General features: G+C 59.3%; 1 protein-coding gene across 6 annotated transcripts in view; it reads left to right on the top strand.

Moving 5' to 3' along the window:
• The first annotated feature begins 6393 nt into the window (after positions 1-6393).
• PLEC (plectin) overlaps positions 6394-18066 on the top strand; it is a 118157-nt gene continuing 106484 nt past the window's right edge. For 2 of the 6 annotated variants that reach the window (XM_079984035.1, XM_079984046.1), the window contains exons 1-2: positions 11986-12118; positions 17839-18040. In XM_079984035.1, the coding sequence (XP_079840161.1) occupies positions 12047-12118; positions 17839-18040 (274 nt within the window). In that variant the 5' untranslated portion in view covers positions 11986-12046. Of the gene's footprint in view, positions 6755-8644; positions 8686-9260; positions 9369-11985; positions 12119-13994; positions 14394-16755; positions 16925-17838; positions 18041-18066 lie in introns of those variants that run through there. The other 4 variants (XM_079984059.1, XM_079984052.1, XM_079984049.1 and 1 more) reach the window with 4 other exon arrangements.

Here is an 18066-nt window from a genome sequence, read left to right on the forward strand (position 1 = left end):
GAATAAGGTACCAAACCAGTTGGGACAGTTTCTTGCCACATGGCGGAAATGCTCACCCTCGGTCCAGCCAGGCCTGGGCTTTGGGGCTGGCCGGACTGTTCTGCTGTGGCCTTGCAGAGCCCACGAGGGGGCCACTTGCTCAGGGCCCCCAGAGGCCAAGCTCCCTCCTGAGCCAACTGGCAGCGGCTGGGCACTGGGGGGAAGGGGCACCTAAGCCAATGTGGTTTCGCTTTCTTGCCAGGCAGCTCTACTGGCCAACTTCTTATAGGAAGAAAGGACAATGGCAGCTTGTTAACAACTTGGCCTCTGATGGTGCCCCAAGTCGTGGATGCAAAGGCCTCTCCCCACCCCCAAGCACAGCATGTCCGAAATGGGGGGGGGGGCGATATGCAGGGGGGAGCTGTGCTCATTCTTCGCTCCAGATGAACTTAGCTCCCAGCACCTCTGCTGCTCTGAAATGCCCCCCCAGAATGGAACACCCAAAAGGGGGTGAATGGTTGTCTCCAGGAGTCTCTGTGAAACTGACCCCCCCCCCCCCCGGGTTCTGAGCCTGAAAGGACGGGGTCCAGGAGAGGCGCCTCAACCTTAAGCATAGACGTACGTTGGCTCCTTTGTGCCCTTGGCAGGGGCCAACCATGCCAGCCCCTGGGTACGCCTCTGAGTGGGGGACACTGCTACCCACAAACTTAGTGGCTGCCAACTTACTCCAAGCAGGAGGGAACAGAATGTGGGGAGCACAACAAAGCCCTGTGGAGGCAGCAGAGTTTGGGAGAAGGAGAGCCCCCCCTTGGGTGACCACGCTTCCAGTCCATGCCCAGCTGCTTCTCAGCTTCCACATCTCCCTCCAGGGAGAGCTTTCTCTGCAGGAACATCAGGGCTTTGCTACTGTGGAAACGTCCAATTCCAGCTGCCTTCATCTGCAGTCAAAATATAAATCAATGACAATAATCTGCAAAGCATTGCAGTGTAAGGGCCAGTAAAGAAATTTAAGAGTTGCCTCCATTTGATTCCAGTAAGCTGAAGGCATTCTGCCATTTTAAAAAAAACCCTTTTGTTTTCTTTTTCTGAAAAGGGGAGAGGACTTTCTCAGGAGGGGCTGCCTGAGCAAAGCCCTTTTGCCTCTCCTGGTCTTTGGGCCCTGGATGTGGGGGGGCAGAAAGAGAGCCCTGAGACACACCAGACCCCCGGAAAACTTCCAAGTGGGGTCCTCCAGATGTTCCTGGACTCCCGCAGCCAGCATGCCCAATGGTCTGGGGTCCTGGGACTTGCAGTCCAGCCATCGTGGACAGGCTGAAGGCTGCTTGAAAGCTCTGAAACCTTGATATGGGGCCGGAGGCGAATGGGGAGCAGATGCAAAGAGGGACGAGGCCTTTGCAGCAATGCACACCTGTCCATTGCGCTTCCTCATGGCTGAAGCTTCTGGACTGCATTATTACATGTTGATGTTGTTGTTTAGTCGTTTGGTCGTGTCCGACTCTTTGTGACCCCCTGGACCAGAGCACGCCAGGCCCTCCTGTCTTTCACTGCCTCCCGCAGTTTAGTCAAACTCATGCTGGTAGCTTTGAGAACACTGTCCCACCATCTCGTCCTCTGTCGTCCCCTTCTCCTTGTGCCCTCCATCTTTCCCAACATCAGGGTCTTTTCCAGGGAGTCTTCTCTTCTCATGAGGTGGCCAAAGTCTTGGAGCCTCAGCTTCAGGATCTGTCCTTCCAGTGAGCACTCAGGGCTGATTTCCTTAGGAATGGATAGGTTTGATCTTCTTGCAGTCCATGGGACTCTCAAGAGTCTCCTCCAGCACCAGAATTCAAAAGCATCCATTCTTCGGCGATCAGCCTTCTTTATGGTCCAGCTCTCACTTCCATACATCACTTCTGGGAAAACCAGAGCTTGAACTATACGGACCTTTGTTGGCAAGGTGATGTCTCTGCTTTTTAAGATGCTTTTTTAAAAATTATATATTTTTTAAAAAAAATAATTTACAGATTAGGAAACATACATATTTACAACAAAATAATGCTTTTATTACATGTACTGTACATCTTTATCTCACTTTCCACCCAAGAAACTCACGGAGTTGTCTAGGCAGCGCAGCCCCCCCCCCCCAAGTGTGCAAGAGACTGGACCAAAATGGGAGGGCTCTAACGCATGAAGGGGGGTCTCTTTCACCTCTCGCAGGTGCAAATGGCCCTCGCGGCCCACGCCACCACCCAAGACAGAGAAGGGGCTGCGCTGCAAAGCCGCGTTTGGCGGAGGGCTCCTGGACTCTTTCCAAAGCGCCTGGCTCTGGCAGGCAGCTCCGGGGCTCCCCGCCTCCCTTCGCCAAGGGCGCGCCCTCGAAGCCCCGCTCCGCCTCCCCTGCCGCTTGCGCGCGACCCCTTCCTCCCGCTGCGAGGCTCCTCGACCCGCGTCGCCCCCGGCATGCCCGTCCAGGGTGGCGCACCACCAGCGGGCACCAGGCTGCGGGGCACCCCAAGGCCCCCCCATCCCAGAAAGCGCCCCCCCCCGGCCGCGATCCTCCTCCAGTTGCTCCCTTTTGCCCCCTCCCCGCCCTGGGAGCCGAGCGGGGGCCAGTCGGGCCACCCCGGGGCCGGAGGCGGCTCCTCCTGGCGGGCTGCTGCGCTTCCTGGCTCGGCCTCTAGGTGGCAGCAGCCGCCGCGCCGCGGGAGGCCAGGATCACTTTCGCTTTCCGAATCGGGCGCGCGCCCTCGCCCCTCCCCCCCCCCGCACTTTCCCGGCAGCGCCCGCCCACCCAGGGGAGCCTCTTTGGGGAAAGTGGCCAAGAATCCGAGACTCGGAGGACTGGAGGGTTGGAAGGGTCCCCCGGGTCATCTAGTCCATCCCCGGGCAATGCGGGGAGCCGGCCCACAACAGTCCCAGGGGAATATAATCAGCCCCTCCCTCAGTTTGGTACTCCAGCTGTTTTCAGAAGCTGCTAGGCAGCTGCAGTGCCCCCCAGGAGATCTTGCATGCCCCCCAGCCACGTGGGGCAGCCCCCTGGCCTCTCCCTCCTCCGGCCCCCCGGCCTTTCTCCCCGACCCCTCCTTGGGAGCCCAGCAGGGTGGGGGCTTCTTTCTCCAAGCAGCCGGCTGCCCCTTCTAACCAGGGCTGAGCCCCAGGGGTGCGTGGACCTCAAAGGGAAGGCGAATTCTTTGCAAGGATCCGAAAACAAAACTGCCCCTATGGTAATTCTGCTATACAAATCTAGAGCGCATTTGGAACATTGCGTCCCGTTCGGGGCGCCTCACCTCAAAAAGGATATTGAAGAATTGGAAAAGGTTCAGCAAAGGGCAGCCAAAATGTCCCAGGGTTTGGGAGCAGCTCCGCTATGAAGAAAGTTGCAGCACTTGAGACTTTTTAGTTTAGAGGAAAGAGGCGTTAGAGGCAGAAGTTTCAAACTATTCCTTAGCCTGGAGAAAGTGGAGGGAGACAAGTTTTTCTCCCTCTCTCACAGCACTAGAACTTCGTGGGGACAGATAAAAGAAAAGGCCTTCTTGCTCCTGCAGGAAGGAGGCAGAGATGGCCACTGACTTGGGTGGCATTTTAAAAGTTGGTTGGTATCTGTCTGTTTTGGGAAACAGCGGAGGAGGCGCCTTTGGGGGTGAAGTCAGACTGCTGGAAGGTTGCTGGGGCTGTAGAGACCGATGAGACATGTTCTGTTGCAGCCGGGGCAGACAAGGGCATCCAGTTGTGCTTCTGCAGATGCCAGGGGGCCTTTCTTCTCTCTCCGCCCCCCCCAGCAGCCGTTGCTCCTCTGGTCACTGCTGTCTGGAAGGGGTTCCCACACAGTGGGGTGGACATTGCCAGCCTTCATGTCACCTTTGCAGACATCTTTGGAGCACAGAACAGGTCTGCCAACGGGGCTGGTGCCAGCATGTCCTAAATTAAGGGGCGATGAGGCTGTGCCTAGCCAAGGGCCACAAGGGCAGTCGCAGGAGGCCTCTGAATATCGGATCCTGGGAATCACAAGGACAGGTTGACCTGTTGCACTCAGGTTCTGCTTGGAGCTTCCCGGAAGAGGCTGTGTTAGCTGGACCCACTTTGGAGGAAGACCGTTGGAGGCAAAGCCTCCCCCCCCCCCCCAGTCCATGTAGAGACACCAACACAACCGTGCCCCCCCCCAGGCCTGCCTGTCCTGCAGCAGAGGGCAGGGGCTGGTGAGCTGAGAGGGAATGGGGGCTGGGGCCCCCTCTGCCCTCCCCACACTTCGCATGTGCTGCCTGAGCCTGTCCGCTCGCTCTGGATCCTGGCCAGGCCATCCCTGCTGCATCCAACAAAGCTCTGGAGGTTCTCTCCAGGCAGAAGGAGAGGTGCTCAGCAGAGCAAGGCTGGCTGTTGGTTCAGAGGCCTCTTCCATTCTCCTTCCTAATTTCCCCCCAAAGACTTCTGCGTCACCAGAAAGCTTGCATAACAGCCTCTGGCGCTGGGTTTCACATTGTGACATCCTCAGCTGAAGGTATTTTTGAAATCTTATTTATTATTGAAGCAATTTGCATCCCACCTTTCAGCAAAAAAAAAGCCTCCCAGAGCAGCCCCAGAGATCGGTAAAAAGGCAGTTCTGCCCCCCCCCATGCCTACAGTCTAAAAGACACAGCACAAAAGGAAAAGGGGTGGGGAGGGAGGAGAAGGCACACAATGACTCCCACTCTCAAGCAGACAAGTCTCCTGCTGTGAGGCACCTCACAGTTCAAATCTGGGTGCTAGAAAACTCCAAGAAGACCGCCTTGCATCTCGACTCCTCTTCCTCTCAGGGTAGGTAGCACTGGTGGTTGGGGGGGGGGGGAGCAGGTCAGCTGGTGAAACTGGGCTGCCTGCTTGCTGCTGCTGAACTCCTCCCCCCCCCCAGGGCCGCTGCTTCCAGCCAGGGGACGGGATGCTGCCCTCCAGCTAGAGATCTTGCCGGCCTCAGTTGCCCACGAGGAGTCCTGGCTCAGGGGTCCAATTGATTTTGGTGAAATGGGAAGTGGTTCACGGAAGGCTGGGGTAAGGGAGCCAATAATAATAATAATAATAATAATAATAATAATAATAATAATAATAATAATTTTGTTATTTATACCCCGCCCACCTGGCTGGGTTTCCCCAGCCACTCTGGACACCTCCCAACAGAGGACTAAAAACAGAAAAAAACTTCAAACATCAAAAACTTCCCTAAACAGGGAAGCCTTTTCTTTTGGACCCTCTGTGGGACCATGAAGCAAATAGATATAACCTGTTCAGAGAGGCTGGGTGGGGAACAAGATGATGATGATGATGATGATGATGATAATAATAATAATAATAATAATAATAATAATAATAATAATAATTGGTGTGCTGCAGAATCCAGGGGCCCAGTTTGCACTGGCAAGTTGGAGCCCTCAAAAGGTGGGTGGCGACTCCTGCATGCAGAAATGTCCAGAAGGGAACTTGAGCTGAGCATTTTCCCTGACAGGCTGTTTTTCTCCCTGCAGAGAGGCTGTGCTGATCTGCAGAGGAAGGATCCCCAAACGCCACCGTCTCCTTTCATTGGGGGGGGGGGGGCTGGCCCTGATGGCTGGCTCTGCTCCGCTTCCGCGGCTGGAGGCAGCCCTGCTTCTGAATCCCAGCTGCGGCTGCTCTCGTGCTTGGATCCTGCGCATGAGTTCCCGTTGGTGCTTCTGGCTAGCCACTCAGTGGGGCCCATTTGGCCTGATCCAGCAGTCTCTTCTGATGTCGTGTGTGCATGATGCCATGTGGCAAAGGCTGCCCTTCCCTTGGTGGGGGGGGGGGGTGGCCCCACAGCCCCTCCTGCCTCCAGGACTTGCTTCCAGGACTGGGGCTGCCCCTCTTTCTGGGTGAAGGCAGAACGGAGCGTCAGAGGCAACATGAGTCAGCCCACCCATCGTTTCCAAAAATATATCTTGCTTGAGTTTAAAAAGCTGAATCTCGAGGCAGCTGAAAAGAAAGGGAGGAGGAGGAGGACGATGACGACGACAATCACAGAATCACAGAACTGTAGAGCTGGAAGGGGTCCCAGGGGTCATCTAGCCCAACCCGCAGCAGTGCAGGAACCGCAGCTAAAGCATCCCTGAAAGGTGGCCTCTCCACCTCAAAGGAGCACAAAATGCCTCCTTGGCCCTCAGCTGGAGCTGAAAGTCTTGCCCCAGAGGGGGCTCTGAGACTCCCAGGCCCTTCTCGGCAGAGCCCCCTGCTGGGGGAGGGGGGCATTGGAGCAACCGGGCAAGGGGGCAACAAGCCACGCTTGTATATGAGCCAGGCCTGGGGCCAGAGACCGGCTTTCCTCGTCCTCGAAAGCCCTTTGATTGACAGCACAAAGCCCTGAAGTTGGGGAGGAGCAGGGGGTGCTCTGTGCCCCCTCAGGACTCCTGGCCCCGTCAGCCCTGGCATGGCCTGTGTTCCCACTGAGGGTTAAGAGCCCGCCCTGCCCGTCTGACTCACCAGGAGCGGCCCAGCTGTGGGGAGGGAGGCAGCAGCCGGGGCCGTGCACATCTGGAACCCATCTGGGCTGCGGACAGGCCGGTGAGGGTTAACGGGCCGCTGCTGCTGCTGCCGGCACACCCTCCTTCCTTCCTCCCTCCCTCCCTCTCGCACCAAAGGCAGCGGCTGGCGTGGCACGGCGGGCTGAGTATGGCCTCCCTGAGCCCGTGGGCACTGAGCGATCCTGCCTGGCTGCGCGTCGCCTGGGTAGCTTCCCTGGTGCTGGGCTCCCTGGGAGTCTGGGCTCTCTTCCTGCTCTGCTCCCTGCGGGGACGCCAGCCCCCCAGCCTCTGGGCAGGTAGGTGCCAGGGCTGCCCATCCAGCCCCCCCCCCCGTGGGCACGCAGGGCATCCTTGCCAGGCAGGGAGCCCTTCCAAGGGGCTGCAGGAGGGAGGGAGATGCTCTGGGCCTGACCCCCTCCTCTCGCTTGCAGGGGGGGGGGCAGATGGAGGGGCAGCAGGAGGCAGAGGGCTGCGGGGCCTTGAGACCATTTTTGGGGGTGCCTGTTGCAGCTTTGGAGGGGGTGTTATCATAATACTTGGATGTGATGCATTTATTTATCTCCCTTCAAAGTGAACTGGGGGGTGAGCAATATGGGGCAGTTCCTGTGAGCAAGGTTCTCCTCCAGTCCTTCCTGACTCCAAAGGGCTTGGAGGCTTGGCTCCCTGCGCTGGTCTAACATGTAGCATCGCTGCTGCGCCCATTTCACAGACATGTCTTTAGCCACAACTTCACTGGACCACGCTGCCGTCCCATAATGCCCCAGCTAATGCAGCGATCTTCTCCCTCCTTTGACCTTTTGCCAGTGTCTCTCCTTCAGGAAAATAAGGGCTGTGGCTTATTATTATTATTATTATTATTATTATTATTATTATTCCCATTATTTGCTGGCTTAAAGCATGCAGCCGGTTTAAGAGGCAGAAGAGGCCCCTGTGGGAACACGAGGCTGCGCCCAATGGACCTCTGGCCCGGATGCGGAAGGGCTTGTCTTAGTTCCTCTCTGCCTCCTGCCCCCCCTCCCAACATGGCAATTTGGAAGGAATTTGGGGTTAGTTCATCCAAGGTCAAAACTCGATGTTGATGCAGAGCAACACAGAGACAGAATGGTCATTCAAACAGCAAATGTGAGTCCATGCAAGAGAGCATAAAGTGAGGCACATGAGAATCCAAATACTCTCACGGGCTCTGAAGGGGGTGATCGACCAGGAATGAGACCTTGGGGTTATGGGGAATGGCCCTCTGGACCCGTAAGAACATCACAAGAGCCGGCTGGATCAGGCCAATGTCCCATCTTGTCCAGCCTCCTGTTCTCACCGATGTAAGCAGGATTCAAGCACAAGCGCTCAAGTGGGAGTGAGTTCCATAGTTTAACGGTGCACTAAAGGATTATGAGACAAATTCATGGAGGAGAGGGCTATTGAAGGCTACTAGCAGGGTGCCGGTGATAGGGGGCAGAAGGGGCTTCAGTCCCTTCAATATTTCGGGTCAGGGGGCTGAGCCCCCACCCATCTTGAGGGTGTCACCATCCCCCGCTGCCTGTGGGGAATCTTGTTGGCCGCTGTGGGAACAGGATGCCGGACTAGATGGGCCCTCGAGGCAATTTCTACTGCCCTTTATGAAAGATGTCTGGGGTGGTTTATGGTGCAGCACAGGAGCAAACAAGGTTGTGTCGGTTTCGGAGAAAGTATTCGGGAGCAGAATCCAGAAGAGCAACTGCCTTGGCCCCATTTCTGAGGCCTTCCTGAGGTGGCAGCTGATTTCCTGTGGCCTTCTGTTCCGCAGGCTGCTTTGTCTGGTGGATAATCAAGGAGCACCTTGTCCCTCTGTTATTTGGGCCTCCTGGGAAATGGGCGCAGGGCAACAGCCACGAAGCCAAGGAGCCAAGGAAAGGCCCACCTGAGAGGGGTGCCAGTCCTGAGCCCCCTCCTCTTTCTTCACATCTGGAGGAAGCGTTGCTTCTGAATCTCAGTTGCTGGAAACGGCGGGGTCTGGGTTCCAATCCTGCTTGCCCCGCTTCCCATAATGGGCAACTGCACAGCCATTGTGGGATCAGGATACTGGGCTTGCTGGGCTGCGGGCCTGATCCAGCCGGCCCTGGCTTCCATCCTGCCCTCTGGCTTGGAGTGGGGCAGTTCTGTTTTCTCTCCACTGCTGGCCTAACTCTCTGCCCCCCACTCTCTCCCCCCAGGTCAGCAGCTGGGAGGAAGAAAGTCCCAGACAAGCTCCGAGGTGAGTCCCGGCCTGGGTCTGTTTTGCGCTCCCCCAGCCCACCCTAGAGCTCCCTGCTGGGGCTCCCCTGACCCCCAGGCTTTGCCGCCTCTCCTGCAGACCCCCGGGCCCCACACCTTACCCAGCCAGATGGACGGGGTCATAAGAATATTCTTGCCTCCTGGCCCCCCCACTGGCCCTCTCCTGTGGCCTCTCCTGCCAGCCCCAAACCTTCCCCGAAGCATCTCGGAGCCTCTGCTGCCCTGCTGTGGGGGCTGCAGGCGGGGCAGGGGAGGGTCCTCCTTCGCGTGATAGGGGGCAGGCAGGGAGCCCTCAAGGCCCCCATTGTCTGGGCACTTGACAAGGGCACTCACTTCGCCTCCTCACCATGCCAGCGAGAACAGAAGGCTCTTGGTTGCGGGAGGAGGAGGAGGAGGAGCGGGAAGAGAAAGACGTCCATGGCAGGCTGGCACGCAGCCACCCTGCGCCCCTTCCGGCCTCTGCCCCCTGGGGGCACTGGAGGGCAGGGGGGGCGCCTGCGTCTCAGGGCTGCTTGCAGGTCCCCAGACCTCCCTCTTTTTGTCTGCCACCTCCAGAAGCGCCGGAAGAAGAGTGCCAAGGGAAAGCCGACACCCAGTCAGAGGAAGGAGCAGGCAGCACCCTCTGGGCCGGACTCTGCGCCCCTGGCAGCAACAAAGCAGCAGGTGAGGACGGTCAGGGTGTGCCCGGCTAGGTGGAAGCCCAGAGGGTGCCTCTCCCCACTTTGCACCTGCTGCTCAGGCCCAGCTCAGCTGCCCCCCCCCCATGCCAGCACAGGGTGATCTCTGCACCCGCCTTGCACCTGGCTGCCCCTCACCCCCTGTGCCACCCGCCTTGCACCTGGCATGGGAGGTGCTGGTTGGCTACTCTGAGGAGCCTCTGCTGCTGCTGCTGCCACCACCATGAACTCCCAAGGGGGCTTCTCCTGGCCGGATCCTTTCGCCACAGGCCAGGACCCGGGGGGGGGGCACCTGGGAGCTGTGGGCCCTCAGGGGGCAGGTGGAGGAATTCTGCTCAGCTTCCTCCCTCCTCGACTTGCTTCTTTCCCAGGAGGAGAAGGAAGAGGTGTGTTTTATGTTGATCCAGCTCAAGGGCTTATTGTGGGTGGATATGTTACTTATTGCTGAATGTTATTTGCAAACCGCTTTGAACATTTGGGATGCAAAGGTTTGGGTTGCAAAGGCAGCCCAGGGGCAGAAGACCCTGGGCTCTGACCCCAGAGGCCCCTCCCACTGGCCTTCCTATTGCAAAATATTTGATTTCTGAAGATGAGGCATGTGGCACGGGGAGGCCTGCAGGATGAGCCCTTCCAAAACCCTGTTTGAAAGCCAGTGGCGGTACGATGGTTGGCATGTTGGGTTGGGAGGGACCTGGGTTCAAGTCCTCCCCACTCAGCCATGAAGCCCACCCTGGACCAGTCACTGCTTCTTGGCTTGCTCTACCTCCCAGGGGTGCTGTTGTCCAGATTCAACGAGGAGGGGGAGAACCATGTATATGCCACCTTGAGCTTCTGGGCGAAATAAACAAATGCAATCAATCAATCAATCAATCAATCAATCAATCAATGGCCGGAGGGTGAAGGATGCATGCAGCACTTTTCCAACCTGTGCCAAGAGAGAGGGAGGCCATCCTTGTTTCTCCCAGGGAGTTTTCTCCCAGGGAGTTTACGAGAGGCAAGAGGCCGGGGGGGGGGGCAGAACTGGGCACCAGAGCAAATCAAAGGGGTCCCCAAAATTTTCTGGACATATTTGGAAAGCTATGCAACTGTCACGGATTCTGCAAAATTCTCATTTCAAAGAAGAGAATCTGGTGCTCAGAATTCCCCTCCCGAAAAGCACAACAGGCAAAAGGTTTCCTAATATTTTCTAATGAATAGAACACAACTCAAAGCAAACAAATGAAGCAGGTAACTCCCCCTAACCAAACAAATAAATGTGAAGAATCCAAAAGCCACCTTCTATAATAAAAATAATAAAAACACCTGGGAGGGACAGAGTGGCTTGGCAGATGCCAAGGAGGATGTTTGAAGGCACCAGGTCCCCACATGCGACACATTGAGGACCCGGGGCATCCCAGGGTGGAGAAACGGTGACCCAAGAGGCCCAGATCCTGCAAAGGCTTCGTTTCTACCTCACTCGTGCCTCTGAGAGACAGGCATGCAAAGAGGCTTGTTATCTGAGGGGGATGATGGTGAGCACAGATGCTCCCGGCTCCCTAAGGAGTCTCTCCTGGGGGACCCAACACAATTGTCCCATGCGCAAGCCATGGGAGTTTGGCAGCGGAGCCTGAACACTTTGACCCCTTCCTCTGGGCTGGGACTGTTTGGCCAGTTGTGAAACTCTATAGGTCAATGTGCACAGTTCCTGATGTGGATCTACACACAGGGGAAAACCCCCACTATAAATAAGTCAGAAATTAGATGGTTATAACAACAAACAAACCCCTATATAAAAACGGGTATAAAAATTTCCTGCTCTCTGGCGACATCTGGTGTTGCATGTTTATAGCGCATCCAAATTGTTGTTTCTTTACTAATGTAGCTGAGTCCCTGGAGCCACCTTGTGGCGGTGAGTGCCACAGGATGACGCCTGCCTAGGACTCATCCTTTCATGGATTCGTCTGTGGGTGCTGCCATTTCCCAACAGCCCTTCTGCATCTCTGTCCCTGGAGCGTAGGAAGAAGGTGCTTTATACAGAGTCAGGCCACTGGTCTGTCTAGTCCAGGGATTCAGGCAGGGGGCCTGAAAGCTGCCATTGGTCCGCCTTGCTCAGTTTTGTCAGCAGAAATGGCTCTCTGGGGTCTTAGGCAGGGAACATTCCCAGCCCGACTCAGAGAGAAGAGAATCACAGAACCGTAGGTGGAAGGGACCCGAGGGTCATCTAGTCCAACCCCCACAATGTAGGTGAGATGCTGTTGAGGACTGAACCTGGGACCTTTTGCCTGCTGTTCCCCTGCTCTGGGGTGGCCATCTGCCAGGGATGCTTCCGTTGCGATTCCCGTCTTGCAGGGGGCTGGACTAGATGACCGCCAGGGGTCCCGTCCAACTCTACCCTTCTCTGGTTCTATGAAGCAATGTCTGCCAGGAAGCCTTGCTGAGCGCCTGCCCCGGGGCCTTGGGTGGGGCTGCTGTGGCTCTGGACAGCCTGGCCTTGTTCTCTGTGCCAGATCAACAAGGCACCACGCGGGTGGGTGGGCAGGCAGGCAGGAAGAGGCCTTTCCTCTGCTCCTCCTCCGCCCCCGCTGCCCCCTGCCATTTAAGCCTGGGCCGCTTGCTGCGTTCGGCAAGACCCACACTGCCCACGAAGTGCCACTTGGGGGCCCTGGCTCCATCCTGGGGGCTCACATGCAGCCGACCTTCACCCGCCGCTGCCTGGCGTTCTCTTCCTGCTGCTGCTGCTGCTGCTTCAGGAGGCCTGTAGGTAGCGCAATGGGGGCTGTGGGTGGGGGGAGCTGTGGGTGCCACCTTCTTCCAAGGAGTGGGCTCCTCTGCTCCCAGGGCCAGCTCTTGCCTGGCTGCATGGGGCCCTTTTTGCATCAGTAACAGGGCCCCTGTCTGCCTCTAGCCTTTACCAGCTCTTATAAGGGCCACAAATAAGGGGAGGGAATTAGCTAGCTGAGTGGCAGAGTATCTCCCAGGTTCATACCCCCCCCTGACATCTCCAGGTAGGACTAGGGTAAAGTGCCTGCTTCCAAGACCTCTGCCCATCTCTAGGCTTCAGGGCTTGTTGTTATGGCCTGCGGGACTCCCTGCCACCTGCTTGTGGAACACCCAGAAGAACCGTAGCACAGCCTGGACCAGCAGCTCACAAGCAGAGGCCCCAGACCTTGCAGCCTCTTCCGCCACTTTTATTTCTTGCTCCGGGGGGGGGGGGCTCCTGAACTTTGAGCTGGGGTGTGACAGGCAGCCACTAAGCAGCTGTTTCCCCATCAGTGTGTCTCCTGGCTTTGGGAGGCTGCACCAGTTGAATGCCCGACTGTTGTGCGGCTCTTGAAAGCACTGGGGAGCTAGGGGCTGGGGGTCTGTAGCTGCCCTGGGGGATTGGGTCCTTCTTGCCCTACGGGACTCCCATGAGTGGCTTCCTTTCGTTTTAGGCACCCCCTCCACCAAGAAGGGAAGGGGCCACTTTGCAGAGAACCCCCGCTCCCCGGTCTACGTGGCACATTGTGTCTCAGGGGGTGAATCGGGCTTGGGAAAACACAAGTGTCACCCCCCCCCCCCATCTCCCCATGTTACCCCCGAAGAACAGGCTCAAGCGGACGGTCTCTCCAACCGGCAGAAGCTCCGCGCTGGAGGAGAGGCTCGGCTCGGTTTTGAGCACTGCTGGGGGGGCAGAGACCAGAGGCGCCTTCTTGGCTTCGCCCGAGCTCCTCCTGGGTGGGGCGCGGAGTTTCCTCGGGCTTGTGGGGAACGAGGGTGGGGCTCCCAGCTGTCTGCAGTCTCCGCCTGGCGGAAGGCGAGCAGGAGATGTGGGGGCAGCAGTGGGGTGTTTGTATGGGGTGCGGGCGAGGCCGGGGCTTCTCTCTTCAGAGCGGGGCTAGGGTGGGGGTCCTCTGCCCCCAGCCCCACAGTGGGAGGGCAGGGAAAAGGGGACTCAGGAATTGGACAGCAAGAAGGCCGGGAGGGGGGCGGTGGTTGGGGTGCAAATGAAGCCGCGTGGTGTGATCTGAGCGGGGCTCCCCAAGGGCAGAGGAAATGGGGTGCGCGACCCCCAACTTCCTTTTATTTTCCGTGCCCCCCCTCAGGGCTGCCGTTACTTTCCTCTAACCACATCCTCAGGCGGGCTGAGCAGGGGCTGAAGGTGGAAGGGGGGGGGGGAGAGGGGCTCTCGATATTCCCCTAAGTGCGCGCTCTATTTATTCCTTTTGTTTTTCCGTGGCAGGCGACATTGCCCCGCGTTTGTGTGTTCAGAGGCCCCGGATATCCCTGTGCTTGTGGGTCAGGCCAGCCGAGGTCAGAGAGCCCTTGCCTGGCAGAGATGCAGAATCCCTTGCCTGCCCCACCCTGGGGGAGATGGGGGTCCCCATGAGGAGGCCTGCGGGGCTCGCCCGGCGCCCCCGCTGCCAGCACAGGCCAGGGACCCTGGGGGCAGGATAGTTGCCTGGGGGTGGGCAGGCGAGGAGGGAGGGCGCGCTGTGCCCCCCTGCTTGGCAGGCCCCGGCGTGGGTCCGGCTGGCAGGGCGCTCTGTCTTTGTGAGGCTGGCAGCGGGGCGGGCGGATGGGCTCCGTCCATTGTCCGGCTCTGAATGGGCTCTGTTCTGCTGCCAGTCTGTGCCCTGGTTAATAATTCAGCCGGCCCGGCCGCTCGGCGCTGGGCGGGTGCGGAGGCGAGATAGACACTCGCCGGCTCTGTCGCGCACGCACACGCGCACACGCATGCACACACACACGCGCGCACACACCCTGCAGGAGCTGCAGTGCTCAGCAGAGCGGGAGGCGGAGCCTGCGCTGCAAAAAACGGCTGCATGTTGCTAAGGCGAGCCCAACTTATCGCGGCCGGCGCTGCTGCCGGGCTCCGCGTGACGCCTGCCAGGCGCTGAGCCCCCCCAGGGTCGCCCTTCCCCATGCCGCCTGCCGCCTGCCAGCTGCTCCCGGCCCATGCCCGGCCCGCTCTCCTGGCTGCCTTGGCAAGGTAGGCAGACATGCTTCGTGGGCAGGAGAGGGGCAGGGCGCACCCGCGCACCCGGAGACGGTGAGTGGTCGGGGGTGGGGGGTCTGCCGGCTTGCCCGCCTGCCCTCCTTCCTTCCTAAGATGCGGCAGGAGAGTGCCAGGCTCAGGGGCCGAGGGATGCCAGGACGGTGCCTCCCTCCCCTGGCCGGCTTCTGCTGCTGCTGCTGCTGCTGCTGCTTCCACTGTGCCCTGTCTGGGGGTGTCGCGGGGAGCCGGTCTGTGTTCTCTGCTGGCCTGGCCTGGCCGGCAGCAGATGTCCCCAGAGAGCCGAGTGGGGCAGAGCTGGGCGCCCCCTGCAGACTCCGGGCCCTGCTGTGTGGGCAAAGCAAAGGGGAAGCCATGGGGCACTTTGCATTCTCCAGGCAGAGCCCCTTGGGCATGGGGAGGGTGCTGCGTGGGGCAGGGGCACCCTGGACGTCCCACCTCCACCCTGCGGTTTCCTCCCAGGCCTCCGGGGGTGCTGGAGTTGGGGGGTGGGGAGAAGAAGGGGGAGAAGCCAGGCCCCCAGGGGCGGGAACCGGTTAGGGGAGCTGGGCCTGGGCTCTGGCCTGCTGGGCTGGTTCCTGGCCCTGAGGCCAAGCAGTCCAGCTGGGATCTGGAGCCTCCTGCTCACAGCCAGCCTTCCTGCTCTCCTCCAGTCCTTCTCTAGGGCAGCGTGCAGCTTCTTGCGACCCAGAGAAAGGGTGAGTGGGGCTGTGGGATCCACAGGGGAAAGGCTGGCCAGAAAGGGGCCAGTTTGCTGAGAGAGGCCCTTTGGGCCCAGAGAAGCCCCTGTGGAGGAGGGGTGTGTGGGGCAGGGGGTGGGGCGCCTCCTGATTTCACCTGGGCTTGTGTCCCCCCCCCTGCCAGCTTCCTATTGGTGCCCAGGAAGCTGTGTCCATGGCAACCACGAAGTGCCAAGTAGCAGGCAGAGTTGGCACTGTCACTTCAGCCCCCAGCCGCCCTGGAGGATGCTAAATCGCCCCCCCCCCCACTTCCTGGCAGAATCAGCCTGACCTCAGGCTCCCCAGTTAAGAGGCAATTGGGGTGGAGGGGGTGCACCTGAGAGGGGGCTGCATTCTGTGCCGGGGAGGGGGGGGGGCTCAGGGGCCTAGAATTGGCTGCTGAGATGAAGGCAGGCAGCAGAGTCTCACAGGGTCCAGAGGGCTTAGCCATGCTTCCCCAGGAATGGGGGGGGGCTCCAGGTCTCCCTGGCTCCCCCTCTCTCCACCAGGACATGGGGGGAGCCTCTTGGGCACAGAGTCAGGCCACAACTGACCCCACACTGACGGGCAGCAGCAGTGGACCCATTGGGGGGGGGTCTTTCCCTCACCCTGACCTGGAAGAGCTGTCCTTGAGGATGCTCCAGCCCTGAGCCAGAGGCCTCTGCCCATCTCTCTACCAGGCCCTGCCTGTGGCCCTTCATTGGGCCAAAACGGAACCCAGCTGGCGGCAGCTGTCCTTCAGGGGCTCTGGGACCTGTGTCCCCCTTCCCCAGAGCAGGGGGTGAGTCAGCAGGGAGGAAGGGTGGCCTGCCGAGGGGAGAGGCAGGTGGGGCTGGGCTCCTAGCTCTGGTGGGGCGGGTGGTGGAGAGCAAAGTGCTCCTGCAGCAGCCAGAGTTTGGGTCCTCCAGGGGCTGTCTAGTCTAACCCCTGGCTGTGTGGCAGGACCATAGAGGCACGCACACCCACCCACCCGGGCCAGCCTGTACCAGGGAATGGGTGGCTGTGCCAGGGGAAGGATGCATGTGGGAGCGCTCCGAAGGGGGAGGGTGCCTGCCAATGCATGGGTGCAGAGAGTGTGTGCGCGCATGTGCGTAAGGGGCATGGGGTCTTGGGTGGGGTTGCACCTCAGCTGCTTTGCTTGAGGCCATGAGAGCCTCTGGGTTGGGAAAGAGAGAGGGCTTCCTCTGCTGGATGAGGCCAGGGGCCCACGGAGCCCACAGACAGGAAGAAGCTCACAAGCCTCCTCTGCTCCGCTGCTCTTCCCAGCAGTGGGATTGGGAGGCAGTGCTGCCTGCAACTGCGGATCCGGGGATAGCCCTCCCCTCCATCAATGTGTCCTCTTTTAAGGCATCTGGGTTGGTGGCTATGGCTGCCTCCTGTGGCAGGGAGTTCCACAGTTTAACCTGATGCTGCTTTCTTTCCTAGGCCACGCCTCTCCACAGGCTCATCTTCCTTGGAGCTCCATGAGTTCTCATTTTTTTTTACAGAGAGAGTTGTGGTTTCGGTTTTATCTCTCTTCTGAGATAGGGAGGAAAGACTGGGGAGGGGAAAGGGTTTGTTTAATGCCTGGAGCCTGACTAATTATCATTTCTCTTCCTGGTAAGGAAGGGCGTAAAAACCGTCTGCCTTTCTCCCCTCCTCTGCCGGAATGTGTGGCTTGGCTTGCTTGCTTAAGGTACCTGGGGATGGTTCAGGAGACAATCTCTGGCCCTGGAGCAACTTTTGCCTCTAGCTAGGAGGGTCATAAAGAACCATTTGAAAAACGGTGGGGGTCCACCTTCCTCCGCTGCTTGTTGTGCTGAGGCATTCTGGGGGGGGCCTTTTGCTCCTGGCCCCCATCGTGCCCAGGTGAGCCCCAGGAATCGGGGGTGCAGCAGACCGGGCCTTGGCAGGGCTTCCTCAGCCTTTGGCAGTGCTGTTCAGTGGTTAGTGCCTTGGGTGGCCCAGCTTGAATCCTCATAGTCCCCAGGGGGCTGTTTGGGGCAAGTGCTTCACCTTCAACCTGGTAGAAGTTCTCCCTCCCGCCCCCCACCTCCAGGCACTTCCCCCTAACCTGGAACCCCACCAGGAATGCAGACACCCCCCAGCCTCCCCTCGGGCACTGAAGGTCAGCTGCTTGGGAGTGCCTGGGGGTGGGGTGTCTATATCGCCCCCCAAAAAGCAGAGCTTTCATAGCTGGTCATAGCACGGGATTGGCCCTCTGGTGTCACATGTCTTCTCAGGCCAGGGGGATTCTGGGTGAGCGCCAGGATTATCCTGGAGAATCATGACCCCCAAGTGTGGGGCAGGATGGTGCTAACTGTCCTTCTGGGAGCAAGTGAGCTCCCCCTGAGCAGCCCCACTGGGAGCCAGGACAGGCAGCAGGCGGTTGAGGCTGACGGCTTGGCTCCCACTGGGGGTCTTCTGATGGAGGCTTCTGAGGCTGGCCAGGAATTCCCCCTCCCTCCCTCCCTCCCTCCCTCCAGGTTGCCAAGTGACCTCCTTGGGATGAGGACTTTGCTCCCCTCCCTGCTGCAGGATGCGGCTTGGCTGGCTTGCTCGAGCTACCTGGCTCCACAGGCAGATCCTCAGAGGCCATTGTCTGGGCTGCAGAGTTGCTCCTCAATGGGGGGGGGAAGGGGGCTCCTGGGCCCTCCCTGCAGGACAAGCTGCTTTGCTCTGGCCACGGGGACCCCCCCATCCTGCAGAATGGGGGCTCAGGGTGGGGCCAGGCTGCTCCCTGTCTCTGCATCTCTGACCCTCTCCCCCCCCCCGCCTTGCAGGAGGTGATGTCTTCTTCCCGCCGGAAGGAGAAGCCGAAGATGGCGGAGGAGAGCTCCAGCGGCAGCAGCGGGGGCTCTCCTAGTCCGGGGGACACCCTGCCCTGGAACCTCCCCAAGCACCAGCGGACCAAGAGGACCAAGGCGTCGTCTGGCAACGGGACGGTCCTGGACCCTGCGGAGAGAGCGGTCATCCGCATTGCAGGTAGAGAGGGCTGAGGCTGGGAGGTC

This window comes from Podarcis cretensis (genome assembly GCF_951804945.1).
Source record: "Podarcis cretensis genome assembly, chromosome: 7".
Classification (NCBI taxonomy): Eukaryota; Metazoa; Chordata; class Lepidosauria; order Squamata; family Lacertidae; genus Podarcis; species Podarcis cretensis.